The following is a 22442-nucleotide window of genomic DNA, read 5'->3' on the forward strand; positions in this document are numbered from 1 at the left end:
TGACTATCATAAAAAAATAAAATGCCAATTAGAGCACTAATCAATGCTAATGCTGCTCCTTTAAAAAAAAAAAAAAGAAAGAAAATGTGGGAAACTTTGCCATTGGAAGAACCCCAGAGGGTAAGATGGAGAAGGCCTTCTAGCCCTGAAAGCCCATCCTGGTCTCCCACTCTGAGGAAACCTATCCATCCCCATGGTACACTAACCTGTGATAATGGAATCCACCCTTCTACCTTCACCAACCCTCTCTCTCCCTCACACTCACACAGCTCTCTTTTCCCTCGCACAACAAACCAATATACCCTGACCCCAGGGAGTTGCCAAATCCCATGAATTCCCTTTATACCAATCTCTTTACAACAGTGTCAGGAAGCTAACTGGTTCTGTTTTACAACTTGAATTTCTTTTTTTTAAAAAAGATCTTACTTATTTATTCATGAGAGACACAGAAAGAGGCAGAGACATAGGCAGAGGGAGAAGCAGGTTCCCTGTGGGGGAGGGGGACTCAATCCCAGGATCCTAGGATCAGCCCTGAGCCAAAGGCAGATGCTCAACCACTGAGCCACCCAGGTGCCCCTACAACTTGAATTTCCTCAGGCTTCTAGTTGAACATCTCCCACTGACATGTAATCTGCTCCTCAGGTCAGAGGTCACACTCAACTGAGATACACATGACACAGTGATAAGCAGACTCCTCCCCAGATAGCACCTCAGGCTGGTGTAGCCAAATCCTTAATAAATACACAGACAGAATGCACCACTGGGAGAGGCCTGGTAGTATGGCAAAGGGAGGGGGTGGGGGTGGCCAAGGGAGGGTGGCTGACCAGGGAAGTAGTCACTGGGTCTAGGGCCACAAGCACATTTTTCATTCTCTAACTGCCTCATTTAGTGTAACAGAAAACTAGACACTGAGCTTGGTGGAAAGATGTGGGGCAGGGGATCTGGCTATTATTATTAACCAGGAGCCGCCTTGCATAAGCCACTCATTGCTATGCCTCAGTTTCCTTACCTATATGGGGACTGGATTGCCCAGTGCTTTTCAAATTGTGGTGTCAGAGACACATTCCCGGCCTGTAGCTATACCTGAAAATCTTGGCGTGTCTGTCTTTCTGGGGCGTCAAGCTTCTTCAAGATTTTTGGGACCCCACTCTTTTTACGTGAAAGCATTTTTGTATCGTTGCTCAGAATGCAAAGTTCACATACATTTTCTATAGTGACTAATAACTGATGACATTTCAGGGGCAATCACTAGAGGCCAAGTGTTAATCTCTCCATATGAGCCTCACGATTACCCAGGGAGATATCTTATTCGCATTCTACAGGTGAAAAAAAACAAAAAACAAAAAACAAAAAACCTGGGTAACGGAGAAATAAAAGAATCCAGCTAAGGTCACCTGTTGCTAAGCAAAGATAAAACAACGGACCCTTCTCCCCCAAGAAGGCCCGCGCCCATTGCCAAGGGCTTTGGAGTCTGCCCCTAGGGCGCGGGGCTTCTCCGATGAAGCCCGAAGCACGCAGCTCTCCGAAGTCCGGCCCCGACGCTCCGAAATCCATTTTTACTTAAATCGGTGGATTGAGGGTGTCGCACACGCTGGGCCCCCGGAGGTCGGTGGGACCCGGGGCGCCCTGCAGGGCTGCCGGGGCTCTCGCGTGCGTCCTCCCGGCCCGCGGGCGCTCCCCAGGAGCCCGGGGGCGCCAGCCTCCGCCCGGCCGCCGCGAGCCCGGCACTTCCTCGTTCCCGCGCGCCCGGCCTCGGCTCGTAACGCCCGGCGCCGGCGCTCCCGGGGGGCGGGGGACGTGTCGCAACCGCCTCCCTCCCCCTTCCCCGCCTTGGCGCTCGGTCGCCTCCCCGAGGCGCGCCCCACTCGGCTGCGGGCCGCCGGGCGCCGGGCATGTCCCCCGAGTGCGCGCAGGCGGCGGGCGCCGGGTCCCCGCGCAGCCCGGAGCGGGCCAACCGCACCCGCTTCCCCTTCTTCTCCGACGCCAAGGGCGACCACCGGCTGGCGCTGACCGCCGTGGAGACGGGCGCGCTGGCGCTCATCTTCGCGGTGTCGCTGTTGGGCAACGTGTGCGCCTTGGTGCTGGTGGCGCGCCGACGGCGCCGCGGCACCACCGCCTGCCTGGTGCTCAACCTCTTCTGCGCCGACCTGCTCTTCGCCAGCGCCATCCCGCCCGTGCTGGCCGTGCGATGGACCGAGGCCTGGCTGCTGGGCCCGGCCGCCTGCCACCTGCTCTTCTACGTGATGAGCCTGAGCGGCAGCGTCACCATCCTCACCCTGGCGGCCGTCAGCCTGGAGCGCGTGGTGTGCATCGTCCGCCTGCAGCGGGGCACGCGGGGCCTGGGGCGGCGGGCGAGGGCCGCGCTGCTGGCGCTCATCTGGGGCTACTCGGCGCTCGCCGCGCTGCCGCTCTGCGTCTTCTTCCACGTCGTCCCCCAGCGGCTCCCCGGCCGCGACCAGGTGAGCGCCGGGCTGTGCGCGCCCGGCAGGCGCCTGGGGCGGGCTGGCGGGCTGGCGGGCTGGCGGGCTGGCGGGCGAGGATCCCGAGGGAACGGTGACCCGGGATAAAGGGTAACAAAACAACAGGACAATCACGGGCCATTTGCTCTATCTGCCCGTTGTGTCGCTGTGCCCGGTGCTTTGAAGTGTTGGCACTTAAATGTCACTGCAGCGACGCAGGCCCCGTGAAGGCCCTCCAAAACCTTTTCAAGTGGAGTCCTCCAAACGCCTGCAAAGTGCACTCTTTATTTTGAGGTTCGTGCAATAACGGGAACGTGGGAGCCAGCCAGATGGAACCTCCAGGCTCCGGGGTGGCTAATCGCATTGCTGTAGACTGAATGCTGCTTTCTCGGAGAATTCTCTCTGCTGCTGCTGCAGCACTCTTCCTGGCACACGTCCACTTTTCCAGTGAGGAAGCTGAGGCACGCAGGGGCATGACTTGCTCAGGGCATCTCACCCTCAGTGCGAGGAGGAGCTGAGATCGCGCTCAGCACTTTCCTGTGGGCCGGGTGAGGGTCCTGGTGCTCTGAGAACCTGCGGGTAGAGCCAGGGAGAACACACATCAGAGACCCAGGGACCTAAGCCCAGTGCTGCCACTAGGGGTGTTGGGATCCTTCCCCGGAGCCTCAGTTTTTCCAACTGCAAGACAGAAGGATCAAACTAGAACACAGGATCTTCTCTACCTTGGGAGCCTTGGATGATGGGTGGCTTCAGAGTATCCTGGGTGCCAAAAATGTTCGGCAGATTCCAGAAGCTGGCAGATGAGCTTTATTCTGAGCAGTGTGTTCAGTTGTCATTAGGAGCTTTGTGGGGGATCCATGATGTTAAAAAAAAAAAAAGGTTCTGTGGACAGTTCATGACACTGGCTCGGGTCCACTCCAGTTCTGAGGTCTGGCATCGCAGTCCAGGGCTGTCCCTGTTGCTGCCCTGCTGCGCTCTTGCAGAGTTTGCACGCCAAGATTCAGTTCGGGACCGGAGCCTGGATGTGGGCCTGGTCGAAGACGGTGGCCCGTGGTTCTGGCTGTCATCCCAGTGTGTTAGGTTTTCTGCACCTCATGGGAAGGGACAGAGAAAGGACAGACGTCTGTGCGACCCAAAGGAAGGCACACATCCTGTCTTGGGGACAGCCTCTGGGGTGAGGGTGGGGCTGTGGGGGCGTCTGCCCTAAGCTGGTTTCCCTTTCTCTACAACTCACTGGTTTCCTGGCCTGAGCAACACTGTCACAAACCACAGCCCCAAAGAGAGGTCTGCTCAGTGACCAGAAGGGAATGAGAAGATGGAAGGGCACGAGAATAAGATGGGGCCTGGGGAAGGCTTTCTGCTAGAGAACTCTGGCCAGAGGATGCCCTCTTGGGTAGTCCTCTTGAGCAGGGAAGCAGAGGTGGGCTTCTCTGGGGGTTTCCCCAGATCAGTGTCCCACACAGACCTTTTCCAGGGGTGAGGGGAGAAGTCTGCATCCTGTGTAAGCAGTATCTTTTTTTTTTTTTTCCCTTTTAACACAAGTCAGACCTAAAAGTCTCTTTCCTAATAGGTTACTTTTTGCATGGAATACGTTGTGAGGTTTTTGTTTGATTGTTTTGTTTTGTTTGAAGGCCTTGAATGACTAATAAGCAGGAATTATGTCCGGCATGTGGCACTTGATCAAAGAAAATGTAAGCCTGTGGCCATGCCCCCCGTACCGGGGCCAGGACAGCTGGGCTCAGCTGAGTTGGTGGGGTGCCACTGGCATAGCAGCCAAGGACCCCAACCTAGTGGGCAAGCCTGTCCTCCTCAGCCCAGATATCCCTGAGAATCAAGGTGGGTCACCCAGATACTTCTAAAATAAGCGAAAGACCAGGCCTCACCGCAGAGCCGCTGGACCAGCTGGAGGCCAGGTTCTCCTACCAGTCTTTGATCTCTTAAGTTACTATCTCACTGAATCATGGTGTTTCTTTTTTCATAGACCTTGAGGGACGTTTCCTCATTTTTTTTTCTTACAGAAAAAAATGACACTTGGGAAATTAAAGATCAAATAGAATATGTCTTTAGGGTATCTTATGTTCCCAAACATGTACCTTGTGCCCCTCCCTTTTACAATTGTTTTAGGTACACTTATACTTGACTGACAAATAACACTAAAAGAAGCGAGGCTCTTGTCCCCTCCCAGCCAAAAGCCCAGACTAAAACTGCTCGCCTGCTTGGACACAGGTGGCTGTTTGAGCGAGAAGGCCTTCATGCAGATGGGGGCTCCTCTTGTTTTGTCACTCTGTATTTCACCTCCGGTAGGGTGTCTGTGTCGGAGCCCCCTACAGCACTTCTGGGATGACCAGAGCTATACTGCAAGGTGCTTCCAGGGAGACTTGTGTTGTGGTGGCTTTTCCTCAGTGTCCCTTGGGGCCGGGCATGCAGACCCCTCTTGTCCTAAAGCAGAAACAACTCCTTGGTTCTAAGAGCCTTTGGAGAGGAATTGGACGAAGCCATTGGAGAACACTTCAGAAAATTGGGGGTTAGGTGAGGTGGCTGCAGGAGCCCTCTTCCCTGAAATTAGTAGAAGTGGGGCCAGGGAGCCTGTAATGAAAAGCCAGATGGTCCTTTCGAACTCTCCAACCCCTTTGTCTTTTCCCCACCTGCACTCCTGCCACATGCCTCTGCCAATAAGCCAAGGAACAGAAAAACTTTCCTCTTCCTCAAGGGCTGTGAACGGAGCCCACAGGAAACAACTCATTTTATAGGTGAGCAAGCTGAGGCTTAGGGATTGAAGAAATAAGTTAAAAAGAAGGAGAAAATGGGGAGAAAAAGGAGTGTGGCCATTTTAAAAAAGAGACAGAGAAGGATCTAGGCTAGACAGAACAGAGTCTCACATTTAAAATTAGCAAAAGCTTGTTTTCTTAATCCTCTGTTCCCAGCTTCCTGTCTGTAGACTGTGCCTGCCCCTTCCCACTTGGCCACTGAATACGGAGGTTTTAGGTGAGGGATACTTTCCTACCCAAACCACCAGCTGAGGGAGCTCACTAACCCTGAACACACACGCTGGCTGCCTCTGCTGAAGAAGCGCTGGCCAGGGAAACAGGGCCTCTCAGAGCTTCCTACCAATTAGGGTGCCCCCCCAGGTCCCCAAAACAGGAGCATGAGTAGCCTTGTCCATTTGGACACTTGGGTGCCCAGCAGTCCAGGTGACCACCTCTCTAAAACTTCTCTGAAGGGAGGATGAAATGATTGACGTGCTAAAAATGCTAAACAATTTGGTTTTAGGAGTATGGGCTTTGGGGTCCAGCATTCTGAGTCTGAATCCTATCTCTGCCACTTAGGGGCCATGTGACAGAGGCAAGTGGTCCCCACCTCTATGCCCTCCTTTCCTTATCTCCAGAATGGACATGGGAACACTGTAACCTTATAGGATTGCCGTGGGGACTAATGCTCAGTACGTGAGCCAACACCTGGCACATACACAGTTAAGCACTCAAGAATTGCCAGCTATTATTAGTTTCCTTATCTTCGGTTATAAGTATTTTAAAGATTCCTTAAATAGTGTGATTCTTCTGATTGCTGTAAAATAAGAGACTGTCATTTTAAGAAGGTGGGCACATGGCAGCAACACAGACATCTCTGCCAGGTCAATTCAGCCTGTTCCAACAGGATTCCTGCCTGTGTGTGCTGTGGCCATGGCAGGACACTGACCCTCATCGGCAGGTTGCGGGGGACTGTCCACCCTGGCCAGAATGTGCTGCTGCCCGTTCATTCCACAAACGTTTACTGAGCACCCCTCCACGCTGCCCTCACCATGAGTCACATGACCGAGACACCGTCCTGTGCAAAGAGGTACATGTATCGACAATGTAGATGGCCTGAAACCGTGGCACCGTGTGGTTCTCACAGAAACCCTACAAATAGGTGTTTGTGTGTTCATTTTCCGAAGGGGGATGTGCCTAAAGTCACGGAGCAGTCAGGGGATGGAACAGAATATAGCCTGAGTCTATGCTCCTCCCCGTGGTGTTTCCCATGAATTCACACTTCCTTAGGAGCCCCCTACCTTCCCACTCGGCCTGCCCTAGTTTAATACCAGACCAGAGTGCCGTCATGTCTCTGCTGAGTGTAAACTGGCTGAGGTGATAAACACAAGTTTGCTTGCCTTTGCTACTATTAGAGGATATCTTCATTTTTTTAAAGATTTTATTTATTTATTCATGAGAGACGCAGAGAGAGAGGCAGAGACACAGGCAGAGGGAGAAGGAGGCTCCCCGTGGGGAGCCGGATGTGGGACTCGACTCGACGCCAGGGCCCTGGGATCATGCCATGAGCTGAAGGCAGACACTCAACCACTGAGCCACTTAGAGCATCCCCAGAGGATATCTTTACGATAGAAGAAAGTTCATCTCTTGCATTGATGTGTTCTTTCTTTTCTTTTAGGAAGTGGGGAGACAAGGGTATATCCACTGGGATTCCCACTGCCTTAAAGTGATCTCAAAGTCTTCCATTTTGCTTGAAGAGTTGGAAGAGGGAGAATGGTTTACAAAGGGATCCTCAGGAGCCCCTGGGTGGCTCGGTCTGTTAAGCATCTTATCTCTGGGTCCTGGGATTGAGCCCCACGTGGGGCTCTCTGCTCAGCAGGGAGTCTATTTCTTCCTCTGTGTGCACTCTCTCTCTCTCTCTCTCAAATAAATAAAATCTTTTAAAAAATAAACAAAGAACTGGCTTGGAAAAAGATCAAAAATAGCAATAAATAACGAGGTACATCTCAAAACAAACAAATAAACAAAAACCAAAAGGATCCTCAGGGGTACTCCAAGAGACATCATTAGAGAAGCTGACAGGAACCAGCTGGAGTCGGGTGGCATTTGCAGATAAGTCAGCCAGGGTGGAGAGGGGTCAGCTTTTGAGCAGTGCCTATAGGTAGATGTCCCTTCCACAGGGGAGTCTTCTCAGAAGAGAATGAGTGGTATCTCAGCTGAGGGTGAAGATGAAAGGCAGCGAGCTAGACATGGTTGTGGGAACCTGGAGGGATATTACAGGCAGAGGAAATAGCCCACGTGTTGGCAAGACATGGTGTGGGCAGGGTTGGTGGGGCCAGCTGGAGGAGGGCCGGCTGTGCCCCTTTAGGGAGTCTGGACTTGGTAGGAGAGAGATGGCCTGGCCTGGGAGGGTGGGCCTGTGAGAATGAGATATCCAACACGTGGATGTGTTGGATAGCTATTAGGGCAGAACTTAAAGGTCCACTCTGAGTAGGGAGAGAGGGAGAAGAGGGCAGAAGGCCCTTACTCAGGTCGCCAGCAGCACAGGGAATGGTGACTCCATGCCCTGAGCCAGTGATGGCAGGAGGTAGAGCCTTCCAGGATGGGACATGGGAGCTTGATATGCCTGTGAGTCATCCTTCAGAGATGTCCTCAGGGTGCAGGGGCTAGTCTGGGGTTCAGGAGAAGACAGGGCTGGAAAAAGCAGTGGCATCTTGGAAAAGAAGCCATGGAAATGGATGAGGTTGCCAGGGAGAGGTGGTGGTTGGGATGGGGATACAAGTCACCCTTAGCCACACATACCCTTGTATGTGGCCTCCTTGTATGTGGCCTCCTGCCTTCATGCCTGCTGGTCCTGATGCCGAGCTCCAGCCTTCCCGTTTTCCTGACTGCGGCCTCATCCCTCCAGGCATAGCGAACACCACCCCTCCGGGATGCCACTTCCTCTGTGACGTGCTCTCCTGTCCCCTCTCGCTCTGGGCACCACCGGCTCACTGCCCTGTGGTGAAGTTTCTTAGTGCTTCTCTCTCTCCCTGAGCACATCAGAGCCTTCTTGAGGGCAGGCTCACCTTGCGCCTTCTCACTGTGGCCTCATGGTGGTGCAGCCACCAGGGCGGGAGTCAGTGAGTGGTTGAACACAGCAATTGAAGGACAGTCTTTGACCTGGCCAGCTCTGCTTCTGGAGCTCAGTAACAAAGCAGGCCTAGCGCTTTGGCTTTTCAAATTTCCTTTTTTTTTTTTTTTTTTTTTAGATTTTATTTATTTATTCATGAGAGACAGAGAGAGAGAGAGAGAGAGAGAGGTAGAGACACAAGCAGAGGGAGAAGCAGGCTCCACACAGGGAGCCCAACATGGGACTCGATCCAGGGTCTCCAGGATCAGGCCCTGGGCTGAAGGCGGCACTAAACCACTGAGCCAGCCGGGCTGCCCTCAAATTTCCTTTTTTAAATCAGGAAGCACTTCAAACATGCAGAAAAATACAGAGAATAAGACTCATGTCTTCACCTTCCAGAGCTGTCTCACAGCCATGCGGTCCCCCCCTGAGTCACAGCCCAGGAGAGAATACTAGAATCAAAATAATGTAAGTCAGTTGGATTTTCCCACAAAAACACTATTATAATACCAGACCAGCTCTCTGCCTGTGGGCCTGGTGCCTGTTGTTACATTTTTTAATGAGAATAAACACTGCACTCAACCTGTGATACCACAGAAAGCTTTCGAAAGAGCACATAAATCAGTCATCCAGTCCCCACCGGCCAGCCACGGTCTCTTCTGTCAGGCATGGGGGCGCTGTGCTCACCTGACTTCCTTATCACACCTCGTGCCTGGAGTGAGTGCCACAAATCAAAAGGTAAAGGAACGTCTTCACCAGAGTCATGAAATGGGAGGAACTTCCTGGATGAGTTCATTGCTTTTGTTGAAAAAAATAGCTGAACTATCACGGTAATCTATGTTTCATGTTTGATCAGCACTTCTTTTAAAAATTAACTTGTATCGCCATTTTTTTTTGCTCTTATAAAATAATATAGGCACATTCTAGAAAATTCAGATAAGCCAAAAGAGCAAAAATAACTTGAGTCCCAGGGGAGTCCCACCGAGAACAGGCAGTTTTCTGGAATGTATCCTTCCAGTCTTTTTTCTACACGTATGTGAGGGGTAGTGCGCACTGGTGTATATCTGTTAGTTCACACCCACACATTTTCTTCAACAGCATGGGGCTAATGCAGGCAGATTGTTTAGGGATCTACTTTTTTGCTCCAATTGTAGAGAGAATATCTGGCTCTATCATTACACATTCCTCTACAAAATCGTGTTAAGCATGGAGAGATTTTGGCAGATATTCTGTAAAAGGCTTTTGAAAGAGTTGGGTCCCTTGGGGGGCTTCAGAAATGGTTCTGGGATCTGTTTTTCTGCCCTCCCTATACATTTTCCTATCTCAAATATAGGAATCAGAGATCAAGGCACACTCAGGGATGGAGTCTGTCTCTTCTGATCACTGCTTCAGCATATTTGCTGGTATGTGTTGCCCACCAGTATTGTTGAATGAGAGCATGGTGGGTAGAGATCTGAGTACCAGTGAAGCTGCAATGATTATCTAAAGACCATTACCACACTGCCAAGATTCAGAAGATCCTTGAGAGACACCAATATCTTTCCAATCACATGATGTATAAAGATCTAATAAACTTTCCCCCCTCAGGTGTGGACAGTAGGGATGGGGATGGAAGAACAAGTTTTTGGAATTACTTTGGCTCAGTGGTTGAGCATCTGCCTTTGGCTCAGGTCGTGATCCCGTGGTCCTGGGATTGAGTCCTGCATCAGGCTCCCCACAGAGAGCCTGCTTCTCTCTCTGCCTATGTCTCTGCCTCTCTCTGTGTGTATCTCATAAATAAATAGATAAAATGTTTTTTAAAAAAGAATTACTAGTACATTTGTGAACCATCTAAACAAAATAGGAAAGGGAAGCAACATTCTCACCGCCCCTTTCAAGGTACAAATATGATTAAAGCATTCTTCCCTGCTTGATTTGCCTTTGAGTTTTCTTAGTAAGTCCCTGTATTTCTTTTATAACCACTTAGCTCTGTGGGGAAGATATTATATGATTAAAAAGAACTACACCTTCAGTCAGTCTGGACAACAGTATGGAGATTCTTCAGAAAGTTGAAAATAGAGCTACCCTATGACCCAGCAATTGCACTATGAGGTACAAATGTCATGATCCAAAGGGGCACCTGCACCCCAATGTTTATAGCGACAATGTCCACAATAGCCAAACTATGGAAAGAGCCCAGATGTCCATCAGCAGATGAATGGAGAAAGAAGGTGTGGTGTATATATACAATGGAACACTGCTCAGCCATCAGAAAAATGAAATCTTGCCATTTGACATGGATGGAACTAGAGGGTATTATGCTAAGTGGAAAAAGATTAATCAGAGAAACACAGTTATCATATTATTTCACTCATGTGGAATTTAAGAATCAAAACAGGATCATAGAGGAAGGTAGGGAAAAATAAAACAAGATGAAATCTGAGAGGAGACAAACCATAAGAGACTCTTAATCATAGGAAACAAACTGAGGTTTGCTCAAGGGGAAGGGAGTGGGGGAATGGGATAACTGGGTGATGGACATTAAAGGAGGGCACGTGATGTGATGAGCACTGGGTGTTATATAAGACTGATGAATCACTGACCTCTGCCTCTGAAACTAATAATACATTATATGTTAAATAATTGGATTTAAATTTAAAAAAAAACTACACTCTTAGTGTCTTAGACTTGTTTTAGGAGGATGTTTCTAAGCCTTAGTTTTATCCTCTGTGTAACGGGAAAAATAATAATATGCATTTCAATATGGCTGTTGGGAACATTTCAATGAGATAATGTATGTAAAGTGCTTCCCGGAATAGAAAAATTGTTCAGTGACTATCAGATTTACTATTTTCTGTTAATACTGAATAGGAAAAGAAGTAACTGTTTGCATTTTGGGTTTGAGCACACAATTATGATATATGTGATAAAAGTTATTTGCTCTGGCTTAGTGTAGCATTCAACAAGTACTGGCTGAATGAATGAATGAGTGATGCTAGAAATCTTTCTATCATTCTACTACAATTGGTTATGATGCCTTGTCCACCAAAAGTCAATAATGTTTTACACAGAATGTGCTCTTAAAAGTCTGTTCTACGTGTCCAGAAGGGTTTAGGGCAACTTGGTTTCATTTTTTTCTTTTTTTCTTTTTTTTTTTTAAGATTTTATGTATTTACGCGTGAGTATTTACACAGAGAGGCAGAGACATAGGCAGAGGGAGAAGCAGGCTCCCTGTGGGGAACCTGATGCAGGACTCGATCCCAGGACCCCAAGATCACTACCTGAGCCAAGGGCAGATGCTCAACTACTGAGCCACCCAAGTGCCCCAGGGCAACTTGGTTTCTAAGCAGTTTTGTTCCTACAGTCAAGCAGTCAGGGGAAATTTGTGTTTGGGAGGGGAGACAGACAGATCTCAAAATTTTCATTGATCTGTTTATTCCTTGGAGGAAGTTGTTGCAGCAGCTACTAATAACTATGTAATAGGGTCCCCACCGTGTTTTGAGGTTTGTAATTAGTGTCAAACATTGGAATCCAGCACAACATACTGACACCAGCAAGGTCACAAACCAGGCTTTTCCACCCCATTCCAGTGGTTTTATATCTCAAACGATGCGGGATTCTGTGGGGCTGTAGCATGCTCTTCTGGAGGAGAGACACAGGAGGATAGAGCTTTCAAGTCTGGGCACAATTACACCTTGGAGTAAGCCATGGATTTCTTGGATACAACTGGACACTTTTTAGACACTTGCACGGCTCCCCAACAAACACTCAGTGCCTTGACATGGTTCCTGGTGCTTTCAGCAGTACCAGTGGGAGAGCACTGAAACTTTGTTCCTGTTTTTACATGCTTGAGTACAACCTGCACTTCCAATCTATGTAACCTCTTAGGGTTCAGGTTGTCTCCTGTAAAATGAGGAACTTGCAAAAGAAGGCTCAAGGGCTCTCAGGCAGCTAAGTCCAGGGAAGCAGACAGAGCACTGGGCTTGGGAACTAACTCCAACTATTACCAGTGCGCCTGAGACTCCGTTGCATCTCCTGGAGAATGGGAATAATAACTGTGGTTATTCCGAGGGTCAGAGAGAAATGGTTTGTAGGTGTGTTTGTGTGGGCAGGGGGAGGGATGCTGAGATAGACAGATTGATTGATTGATTGATTGATTGATGACTGTGAGAGAGAGAACAAGTGGTAGGGAGGAACAGAGGGAGGGAGAGAGAAGCAGACTCCCCACTCCCCAGAAGAGTAGGAAGCCTGATGCAGGGCTCAATCCCAGGACCTGGAGATCATGCTGAAGGCAGATGCTGAGCCACCCAGGCATCCTATATGCTGAGATTTCTTGTCATCCTAGTTGTGTAATGGTAACAGCACAGTGTAACAGTGTCGAGCACCCTCCTACTGGGACTGAGCCAGAGCCAAACAAGCAGCCACCATTTAAATGATGTTCTTCTCTTCCTTCTTGTAACTAGGAAATTCTGATTTGCACACTGGCTTGGCCCAGTGTTGCCGGAGAAATCTCCTGGGACGTGTCGTTTGTTACTTTGAACTTCTTGGTACCAGGATTGCTCATTGTGATCAGCTACTCCAAAATTTTACAGGTATGTGTGCTTCCAGTGCCACAGCTGAACTCCACTTAGGCTTGGAATGTTTCAGTTGGAATCAACCTTCCAGGTCAAAAGTTACCTTAGAGTTCATGCCAGTCCAATCCTGGCTTTCTGTCTAGGTCCACTCTGCAACAGTGAGGGGCAAGAGTTTGGTATTTTTTTTAAGTTATGTCTTTATGATTGTTATTTTATTATTTAGCAGATCACAAAGCTCATTATAAAAAATTAAAGACATATAGAAATGTATCACAGAAACTAAACATCTACTCCTGCTGTTAACAGTTCAAAGTACATTTTTCGGGTTATTTTTTTTATAAATTTACCTGTATACATGCTTTTAGCTGTGTGTATGTATATATGTTATATGTATATAAAATACACCATATAAAATGGTCAAATATCAACTATACGCTATGCATTCAACCCAATGCTTGTTTGTTTCAGATTTGAGATAACATTATTTGTAATTTCCTTTTTTGGCTTAACACTATATTGTAATATCTTTCCATATTTGTTTTTATATCTCTGCCTCATTATTTTTAATGGTTTCTTGGTCTTCCATCATACGGATATGACATAATGTATTTTATGGGCTTTTGGGTTGAGTCCATTGTCACCCCATAACAAACAGCAATATAGTGATGGAGAATGTACACTTCTAAAAACTTTTTATTGAAGTATAATATACATCCAGAAAAGCATACCCAGCATACATGCACACCTCACAAGCTGACCACACTGCTAGAAGCAGTCCAAGAAAAAAAAATGGGAAACAGAACATTGCCAGAAGCCCGCTCATGTGACCTTCCCATCACTACCTCACACTCCCAGAGAAGGTGCTTTTCGAAAGTGCGCTGAACCAGGAAATGATCTCTACCTTTTTTTTTTAATATTTTATTTATTTATTCATGAGAGACAGAGAGAGAGAGGCAGAGGGAGAAGCAGGCTCCATGCAGGGAGCCTGACGTGGGACTCGATCCAGGGTCTCCAGGATCACACCCTGGGCTGCAGGCGGCACTAAACTGCTATGCCACCGGGGCTGTCCTGATCTCTACCTTGAAGTGAGAGCGTGTCCAGGGCCATCAAAAGGACCCTGCCAGCCTTTCTCCTACCTCTTGAGGCAGCCCATTCTTAGAGGCACAGGCAGATGGCATGTGTTCATGCTCATCTCAGGTTTAATGCAAAACCTTGAGTCCTCTTAGAGGTTTATAGCTGTTGAATCTTGGTTTTTATTACATATTATAAGTCATCTGGCAAACAAACTTCGTGAAGTGGGGCCCTGTAGGTCTTGCTTGCTAGCTGGCTACTTTAATGGCCTTTTCTTGGCAGCTGAGGATCTGTAACCTTCTGAGTTGCTCAGAACCCAAAACTAGGCCAACTTCCCTCTGGGTCTGCTAATCCTGGGTCCTTTGGGAGAGGGCCAGCCATGTTCTTCTCTAGACTCTTCCCTACCAGTTGACTTGTGGCCCACTTAAGTGACACCCACCCTGGGACTTGTTCAAGGCATAAGGCAGATTCAGGCCTGGAGTTAAGGTCTGTAAAGTGCTTGCAATGGGGGCCTGGCATTTGTAAATGCTATGTAAGTACTAGCCATTAATACCTTAAAAAAAAAAAAGGGAGTAAGGGAAAAAGGAAGATAAATGTAGAATGAATTCTTTAAAAGTTATTTAACAAATATTTATGTAGTATTTACAATGTGTCAGAACTAATTCATTTAATCCTATTAAGAATTAACAGATGAGAAAACCAATGCAGAGAGAGGCTAAGTAACTTGCCAGAGATCACACAGCTCACAAGAGCAGTATCAGGATTTAAACTCAGGCAATCTGGCCCCAGAGAGCCAACATTTTGATTCCTCAGACATTTGTTAAAGAACTGCTCTATGTTGGAGAGTGGAGATAGGTCAAGAGTGAGCAGGCCACCTTCTTTATCTAGAAGGAGCTTTTGTCCAGGAAAGGGAAGAGGAGACAGACAGCAGCACCACTGCCCCAGGTAGGAATCCCTGATAGGCCAGATGCATTGGTGCCGGGGCTCAGTGTGAAACTTTGGCACACTGTTGAGTGTTTCATGGATGTAAGAAGTAAAGGAGGGGAAGGAGAGGGAAGAACAAAGGGCCGTGGAAGGCAGACACGGAGACAAGAAAGGGCTCTTTTAATAATCTGCTTTTTCAGTCCTTGCTGTGTGGCCTTTGGCAATTTACTGGTCTGAACCTCAGCTCCCTCATCTGTGAAATGGCGATGACTCTGACAGCATAGGATTGTTGGGAGATACGTCAGAGATATGGCCTGCCTGCCACAGGGGCTGAGTGAACTACTTCTGCTGTTATGTGTTAGGCAAGACTGTCCCTCTGACCCTTGTCTCAGAGCATTCTGGGAAAAGGTACTGTTGAGTTTTTTGAGTGAATAAACCACAGGTCCAGATTGGGAGCATGGCAGGAGCAAGAGGCCAGGGCTAGAGCAGGGCTGGAGCAGGGCTCCTTTGTGGGCGTCCCCTGGAGGCCGGGAGGCTCGGGTCTGTCCCTTGGCACCTCACCTCAGACTCCTCAGCCACCTTCTGAGGGAAGATTGACTTATTCCACAGACAGATTTCCCACCCTTTTCGATCTTTTTCTCAGGCCAGGGCCCATGTGGAAACATTCTCAGAGCCCACTAGGCCCCTGATCTGACTCTAAACTGCAGTTCATTGCTTTCTGGATACTTTGGTCTAAACCCAAGGGCAGCCTTCAGTTCTTCCCAACACAGACCCCAGCACAGCTTCCCACCACAGACCCCAGCACAGCACAGGAAACAGTGCTCTGTCTGGGTAACGACTCCAAGATATAATTAATTTTTAAAAATATTTTATTTATTTGACAGAGAGAGAGCGCATGTGTGAGCACAAGCGGGGGAAGCTGCAGGCTGAGGGAAAGGGAGAAGCAGGGTCCCCGGGGAGCAGGGAGCTGGATGCAGGGCTTGGGGCTCGATCCCAGGACCCTAGATCATGACCTGAGCCAAAGGCAGATACTTAACTGACTGAGCTACCCAGGTGCCCCTCAAAGATATAATTTAGGTCCCATCACTTCCCTCACGCTTAGAGCAAAACTCAAAGCCCTCACCTTAAGACCCCGTATGATCTGGCCCCTGCCTGCCACCTCACCTCATCTTCTAGCCCTCTCTTGTATCCATATTGGCTGTGGGGCTGTTCCTCACACATGCCAACTCACAGTTGCCTCAGGGCCTTTGCACGGATGATTTAGTCTCCTGGATCTCTATTCCCCCAGTTTCTGTGTGGGCCACTCCCCCAACTCCATAAGGTCTCTGTTCAAAAGGCTTTTCCCCAGAGACCCTCCTCATCACTCTCTTGTCCTTTATTTCCCTGATTTATTTCTCTTGAGTGCACTTACAACCTCTGTCATGTTCCATTTGTGTGTGTTTATTTGTGAAGCATCTGTTCTGCCCACTAGAATGCAAGCTCCATGAGGGAGGGCTGAGACTTTGTTTTGTTTACTGCCATAGCTCTATGCTGAGTACAGAGCCTAGCTTATTCATCATAGATGCTCAGTAAATACTCACTGAGTGAGTAAGACAAACTTTGGGTCACATTGAAAGAGCCTATAGTACCTCTTCCTTTTGGGCAGTGGGGAAATCACTGAACAAAAAGTCCTAAGACCCAGATCTACTCCAGACTTTATTACTGTGTGACCTTAGACAAATCATTTGACTACTGTGGGCCTTGGTTTTGTCTGGAGCTGGATAGGCCCCAGGGGATTGTTTAACACATTAAGAAGATAATGTAGATATGATAATATTTCAAACAGGCTGCTAGACTTTAATTTGAAAGAGATCTAACCTTGTGATTTTGAAAATCACACTAATGCAAACATAAGACTTAAAAAATTACTTTCTACCCCACTAGCCAAACTTACTGTCACCCATTTCCTGGGAGGGCTATGACATTTGTCCTCACTTTGGACCTGTGGGTTTGCCAGGCAGGTAACTTGGGAGCAGGAAAGCTTCCAGGCAGTTGGAGTGTCTGGACAGCCCCTCATAGCTTGTGTCTCTCTCCCACTGAAGATACTCATAACTCAGAGTCACTGGTTCAGCTTTTCAACTGAGATTCTTCCATCAAGAGCATAACTCGGTAAAATGAAATGACCATCAATGTTAATCAACTCTTTTCATAGAGACACAACTAGCAAATCATCTGAAGCCGTAAGACATATCACTCTACCCTCTACCTCTTTCTTTCCTGTTACCTGTCAGCACTGCCTCTGACTCAGTTTCCATGTATGGGCCTGAGAAGTGCCCCCCTACCTTTTTAAGATTGTATTTATTTATTCATGAGAGACACAGAGAGAGAGAGAGAGGCAGAGACACAGGCAGAGGGAGAAGCAGGCTTCATGCTGGAAGCCCGATGCAGAATTCGATCCCAGGACCCCGGGATCATGACCTGAGCGGAAGGCAGATGCTCAACCACTGAGCCACCCCGGTGCCCAACAGAGACATTTTAAAGCCCTTTAAAGCCCGGGGGGAAAAAAAAACGTTAACTAGTCTTATTGTCTAACATGGGGTGGGGAGCAGCAGGGAGCCACATTTGATCATAATGAGCCCATTTTCTTCTCACTCCCTGAAAGCCGTGGAAATCATGGGCAGAGGAAATGGAGGCACCAGTCAGTGCTAAAAATAGACCAAACCACTTATCCACTCGGACCATGAGTCAGCCCATTTCTCTGTCTGCTGGCTCACAGTCACTGTCAGCCACTTGGTAGAGCTCTGGGCCACAGAAGCCACAGGGCTGCCCAGCCCTCCGGGAGCCTGCAGACTGGTGGTGGTCAGAGGTGACAATGATGCTTCAGCACCTACCACATGGCACATGTAGCACAGGCCATGTGAGTCCCCAAAACAAAGCACTGCAGGATGTCACGTGGGAGATGAACCAAGAAGCTTTCTTGGTGTTTCTGGCATTAGAGCTTGAAGTGATAGTCCAGGCAGAAGGATTTCCAGTGGCAGAAATAGTAGATGGTAGGAAGGAACTAGTTTAACATTAAAAGCATGGGCTGGAGTCAGACTCCCCAGGTTTGAAGTTCAGCTTTTCGACTGCTTAGCTGGGTGCTGTTGGGCAAGTTCCTTAACCTGTTTGAGCCTCAGTTTTCTCATCTGTAAAATGGGGGTCATCGAAGTACGTATGTCACAGAATTGTTGGGAGAATGTAAAGAGATAAGCCAAGTGATATGTATGGGGCCTGGCACATAGTAAGTGCTCAATAAATATGAATTTATATTGACATCATTCAAATATATGAGGGACTCTAGCCTTCTTGGCAGGGCAATGTGGGCAGCACAAGTGATGAGGTTGCTGTTGGAATCATCCCTTACTCACCCACCACTGTGAGGTGACTGTCCTCACCTGTTGGTCATGGTGCCTGATCTCCGTGTAGCTGGTGGTGGTGCCAACAGATCCTACTGATCAGGGGATCATTCCCAAATGGCCAATGCCACAGGCTGACTCCTGGCAGCAGCTGTCTCAGCAAATGAGCAGCCTCTACTCCTCCACTTCAAGGGCCTGTGGCAAGACTAGGATCCATCTCAATTGCTCCTGTAAAGGAAAGGAACCAAATACAGGGGCTCAGTGCTCCCTTTCTGCCCAGATTTGCCACACCCTCATGCCATCTCCCCTGCCACCAAACTGCCAGGGAGTGGAAACAGAGGGTACGGGAAGCTACAGGTCTTGTATTTTTAACTTGATCTGCTTCAGTACCACAATGTTTTGAGTTTGTAGCTTGAACACATACTGCTCTTATACAATGACTTACTTCTCAAGAAATAATAGGGAAAATGTGTGTCTTAGTCTGTTCGGGCTGCCATCATAAAATACCACAGACTGGCTTGTAAACAACAGAAGTGAATTTGTCAGAGTCATGGAGGCTGGGAGGTGAGGAGGAGGCTGCCCTCCCCCAGGCTGCAGCCTGCCCCCTTGTCTGTGGTAGAGGGCTGAGGGAGCTGTCCCGGGATTCTTTCCTGAGGGCACTCTTCGTGAGGGCTTGGATCCCATAACCTGATCACCTCCTAATGCCATAACCTCGGGGGTGATGCGTCGGACCATAGCCATGTGTTTCTGCTTGCATGTTTCTCTTCTAGACCATACAATTCAGCCTTTTCACTTCTCTGCATCAACTCTCTTTACAATACGGGTGATTTTCTGCCTTTTTTCCTTGGAGTCAGCCAGGTGCCCCTTTTCCCCAGAACATTCTAAGTGCAGGCAGCTGCCAGGCTCTGAGACAGGTGCTCTCCACACAAATTCCCAAAGCCAAATTGTCTCAGGGCAGCAGGGATGACAGCTTCCAATGCTAGCTGCTTTGCTCCTCCAAAGTCAAAACCCCCAACATCCTGCAGTAAATCATGGCTGTGACTCTGTTTTGTGTTCCTGCAGATCACAAAGGCGTCAAGGAAAAGGCTCACGGTGAACCTAGCTTACTCAGAGAGCCACCATATCCGCGTGTCCCAGCAGGACTTCCGGCTCTTCCGCACGCTTTTCCTGCTCATGATCTCCTTCTTCATTATGTGGAGCCCCATCATCATCACCATCCTCCTCATCTTGATCCAGAACTTCAAGCAAGACTTGGTCATCTGGCCATCCCTCTTCTTCTGGGTGGTGGCATTCACGTTTGCCAACTCGGCCCTGAACCCCATTCTCTATAACATGTCACTGTTTAGGAATGAATGGAGGAAAATTTTTCACTGCTTCTTCTACCCAGAAAAGGGAGCCATGTTTACAGATACATCTGTCAGAAGAAATGATCTGTCAATTATTTACAGCTAATTAAGTTTTCTCTATAGGCAGAGTTTATCACCCTCTGGAAAGCCATGATATGTTCTCAAAGGGAGTTAATTTCCAGGTGCATGACATCAGTGTAGCCTGCTTTAAGAAAATATAACCTATGCAAATACATATTTATAGCACCAGTAAATTAAAGGGTGATCATTAGGTTTAACAATTTTACCCTTTATAAAAATTTGCTATGGGCTCCTTTTAAATATGAACTTTTTCAGTATGTTTGCAATATGATTGAGTTTAATAAATTTTTATTTATAACTGTTCAGCAATCACATCACTTACATGTAAAGCCACACTGTGCTGGTTTCTGGAATGAGTTTTGGAAATGATCGAGGACACAGGTTTCTCCCTGAAGGATCACAGCCACTATAGGCCTCCACCCTGGACTTGCAAGGCCTAAAGACCATTCACTAATGTGAAGCACTTGAGGAATTTCCAAAGAGTAATTAAAGATGATTTCGTTTTTCACTTATAAGAAATGCAATGAAAAAAAAAAAGAAAAAAAAGAAATGCCATGGACTCCTTTAGGAGAAGCTGTGTCATGAAATCCATGAAACCAGAGAGGAGATAGGATGGCTCAAAACATCCAAAGTGAGGGCACAAGCAATTCCTTCCACTGATTCACCTGTCAGGTGCCTCTTAAGCACATGCTGGTGTTCTTGGTGCTGAGAGGGGTCTAGGAAGACCCTTCTAGGGGATGGTATTTGGGCCAAAAGGTGAACTATAAGAAGGAGCGAACCATCTGAATCCAGGGGAATGGGGCTTTGCAGACATTACAGACACTGGTCCTGGTGCAAAGGCGCTGGTATACTTGTGGGACAGAAAGAAGGTTGGTGTAGGCAAAGCAACTATTGACTGAACTTCCTCTATGCTACAATCTGTCCTTAATGCCAGGACAGGGGGCGCCCTACTGGAGCCTCTTGACTGAAACCAGAGAAAGTACAAACCTGGACTTTATAGGGTCTGGGAGGCCACATAAGGAGTTAATTCTATTCAGTGGGCAACCCCTGGAGGTTTGCAACTGGAAACTTAATATATATCTTTCAGTATTACTCTGGCTGCTGTGCAGAGAATGGACTTTGAGGAGGAAGAAAAAAACAAGACCAGTTAGGTGGCTGCTGAAATAGAAAAAGAGGTAAGTCAGAGGTGGGCAGCCTTAGATGGAAGTTGTGAGAAAGGAACTTGAAACGACTTTGGGAAGACAGAGCAAGCATGATTTACTGATGGACAGGATACAGAATGTGGGAGAAGAGAGGATTCATGGGTGACTCCTGACAGTGGTTGAATGACTGGGCAGGCCACAAGAATATGGAAGACCAGAGGAATGGCAGGTGGGAGAGCCAAGAGTTTTGTTTGGGGCATACAAATTTGGGATCTCAATGAGATCCAAGTGGAAAGTGGGCAGTTGGATGCAGGGATATAGGACTTGGACCCAGAGATACAACATCAGGAGTCGTCAGGTAGTGGTTATAGGTCTATGGTTTTATAAAATATCCCTGGGACAAGGAGATAGGGAGAAGAAACCAGAACCAAAGAGAACCTGTCACTTGGAGGCTGAGCAATGACTGCAATGCATAGTAGCTTGGAACCTGGCACATAGTAGGGACCTCAACGACTCTGTTGCAGAGTGGTGCAAATCAGCACCACTGGTTGCCATTGCTTGCAAGGCTTCTTGAGTAGCTTGCTTCTGAAGTAAGATTTCAGTGGTGATCACAAGCTTGAGAACAAGAAGACAAGGTTCTTTTGTGCATCTTTAGTTAGTAGATTTAGTAAAGTAAAGCTGTTTTATGAAGTGATATGTGGCTTTGTTATGGACCTCTGGGATCATCAAAGTGAAGCTGCAGAGCCTGGCTCTGACAGCCTGTTGTTAGGTATGCACGACAGGCAGAGCTTTCCCACATTGAGCTACCTGTTTCCTCCCCTGCTGGTGGGAGAACAAAGCACATTGAAAGGATGGACCCAGGGCTCCCTTCGCTCCTTGACCCGGCAGCTCCAGGCAGAGATTTCTACACTCACATCCCCTTCCCCACCTCCCAACACATCTCATAGATGTCAGCCTGGCATCATCGCCAGGGCTTGCACAGCTTCTAAGTGCTAGAACTGAATCCTCACTGGACCCCATTAGGCAGATACTATTCCCCCATATTTCACAAGAGGGAAGCTCCGGGAAGCCATATGAGCAGCTCCAAATCACACAGCTAATATATATCTGAGCTGGATTTTGACCTAAAACTAAGACTCTGGTACCAAAGCCTTGATGCCTTTTCCAGATCAGAAACTGAGGCTCCCAGGAGCTCCTGGGAAACAAAGGGCAAATGGCTCTGCATGTGATTACACACTATGTTCACGAGAGCTACTGATAATGTGAACACTGCGTGTTCTTCCCCAGCCCCGCTACTTTTATCCCCAGCTAACCCCTTTCCCGAGCTCCAGAAGGAGGCACCATGATCATCCCACAGATCTGGTTTCCAGGGCCTCATCTCCTGACTCCCCCAGGGAAGCCCACAGCCACCTCTCCCTCGACATTTTGGCCTTCCCCGAAATAAGAAGTGCTTTAAGTCCTAGAGAACATGAAGGGCTGGGGGTGAGCCCACCATCCTACCTTCCTCATGGACCCATGGCCTTGAGCTCACTGGCCTGGCCTAGCCAAGACACACCTCTTTTGGCCCTGGCAGGCTTTAGGTGAGGCCTTTCTCAGTTAATGGCAAGCTCCCTTTCCAGGAAGTCGGGAGAAG

General features: G+C 48.2%; 1 protein-coding gene across 1 annotated transcript; it reads left to right on the forward strand.

Moving 5' to 3' along the window:
- Positions 1–1890: 1890 nt before the first annotated feature.
- Positions 1891–20085, forward strand: FFAR4 (free fatty acid receptor 4). The gene is made up of 3 exons (XM_055300166.1): positions 1891–2459; positions 12761–12889; positions 19303–20085. Exons 1-3 carry the CDS (start codon positions 1893–1895, stop codon positions 19690–19692), a joined length of 1086 nt encoding a protein of 361 aa, XP_055156141.1. The 5' UTR covers positions 1891–1892; the 3' UTR covers positions 19693–20085.
- Positions 20086–22442: the final 2357 nt, after the last annotated feature.

Source organism: Nyctereutes procyonoides, unplaced genomic scaffold (genome assembly GCF_905146905.1).
Source record: "Nyctereutes procyonoides isolate TBG_1078 unplaced genomic scaffold, NYPRO_anot_genome, whole genome shotgun sequence".
NCBI lineage: Eukaryota > Metazoa > Chordata > Mammalia > Carnivora > Canidae > Nyctereutes > Nyctereutes procyonoides.

What these genes read in the sequence shown, in the direction of transcription:
- FFAR4 (XM_055300166.1), top strand. Translation starts at nt 1,893, where the DNA reads ATGTCCCCCGAGTGCGCGCAGGCGGCGGGCGCCGGGTCCCCGCGCAGC. An exon ending in GGCTCCCCGGCCGCGACCAG is followed by an intron (nt 2,460 to 12,760) that starts GTGAGCGCCGGG and finishes TCTTGTAACTAG; the next exon opens with GAAATTCTGATTTGCACACT. An exon ending in GCTACTCCAAAATTTTACAG is followed by an intron (nt 12,890 to 19,302) that starts GTATGTGTGCTT and finishes GTGTTCCTGCAG; the next exon opens with ATCACAAAGGCGTCAAGGAA.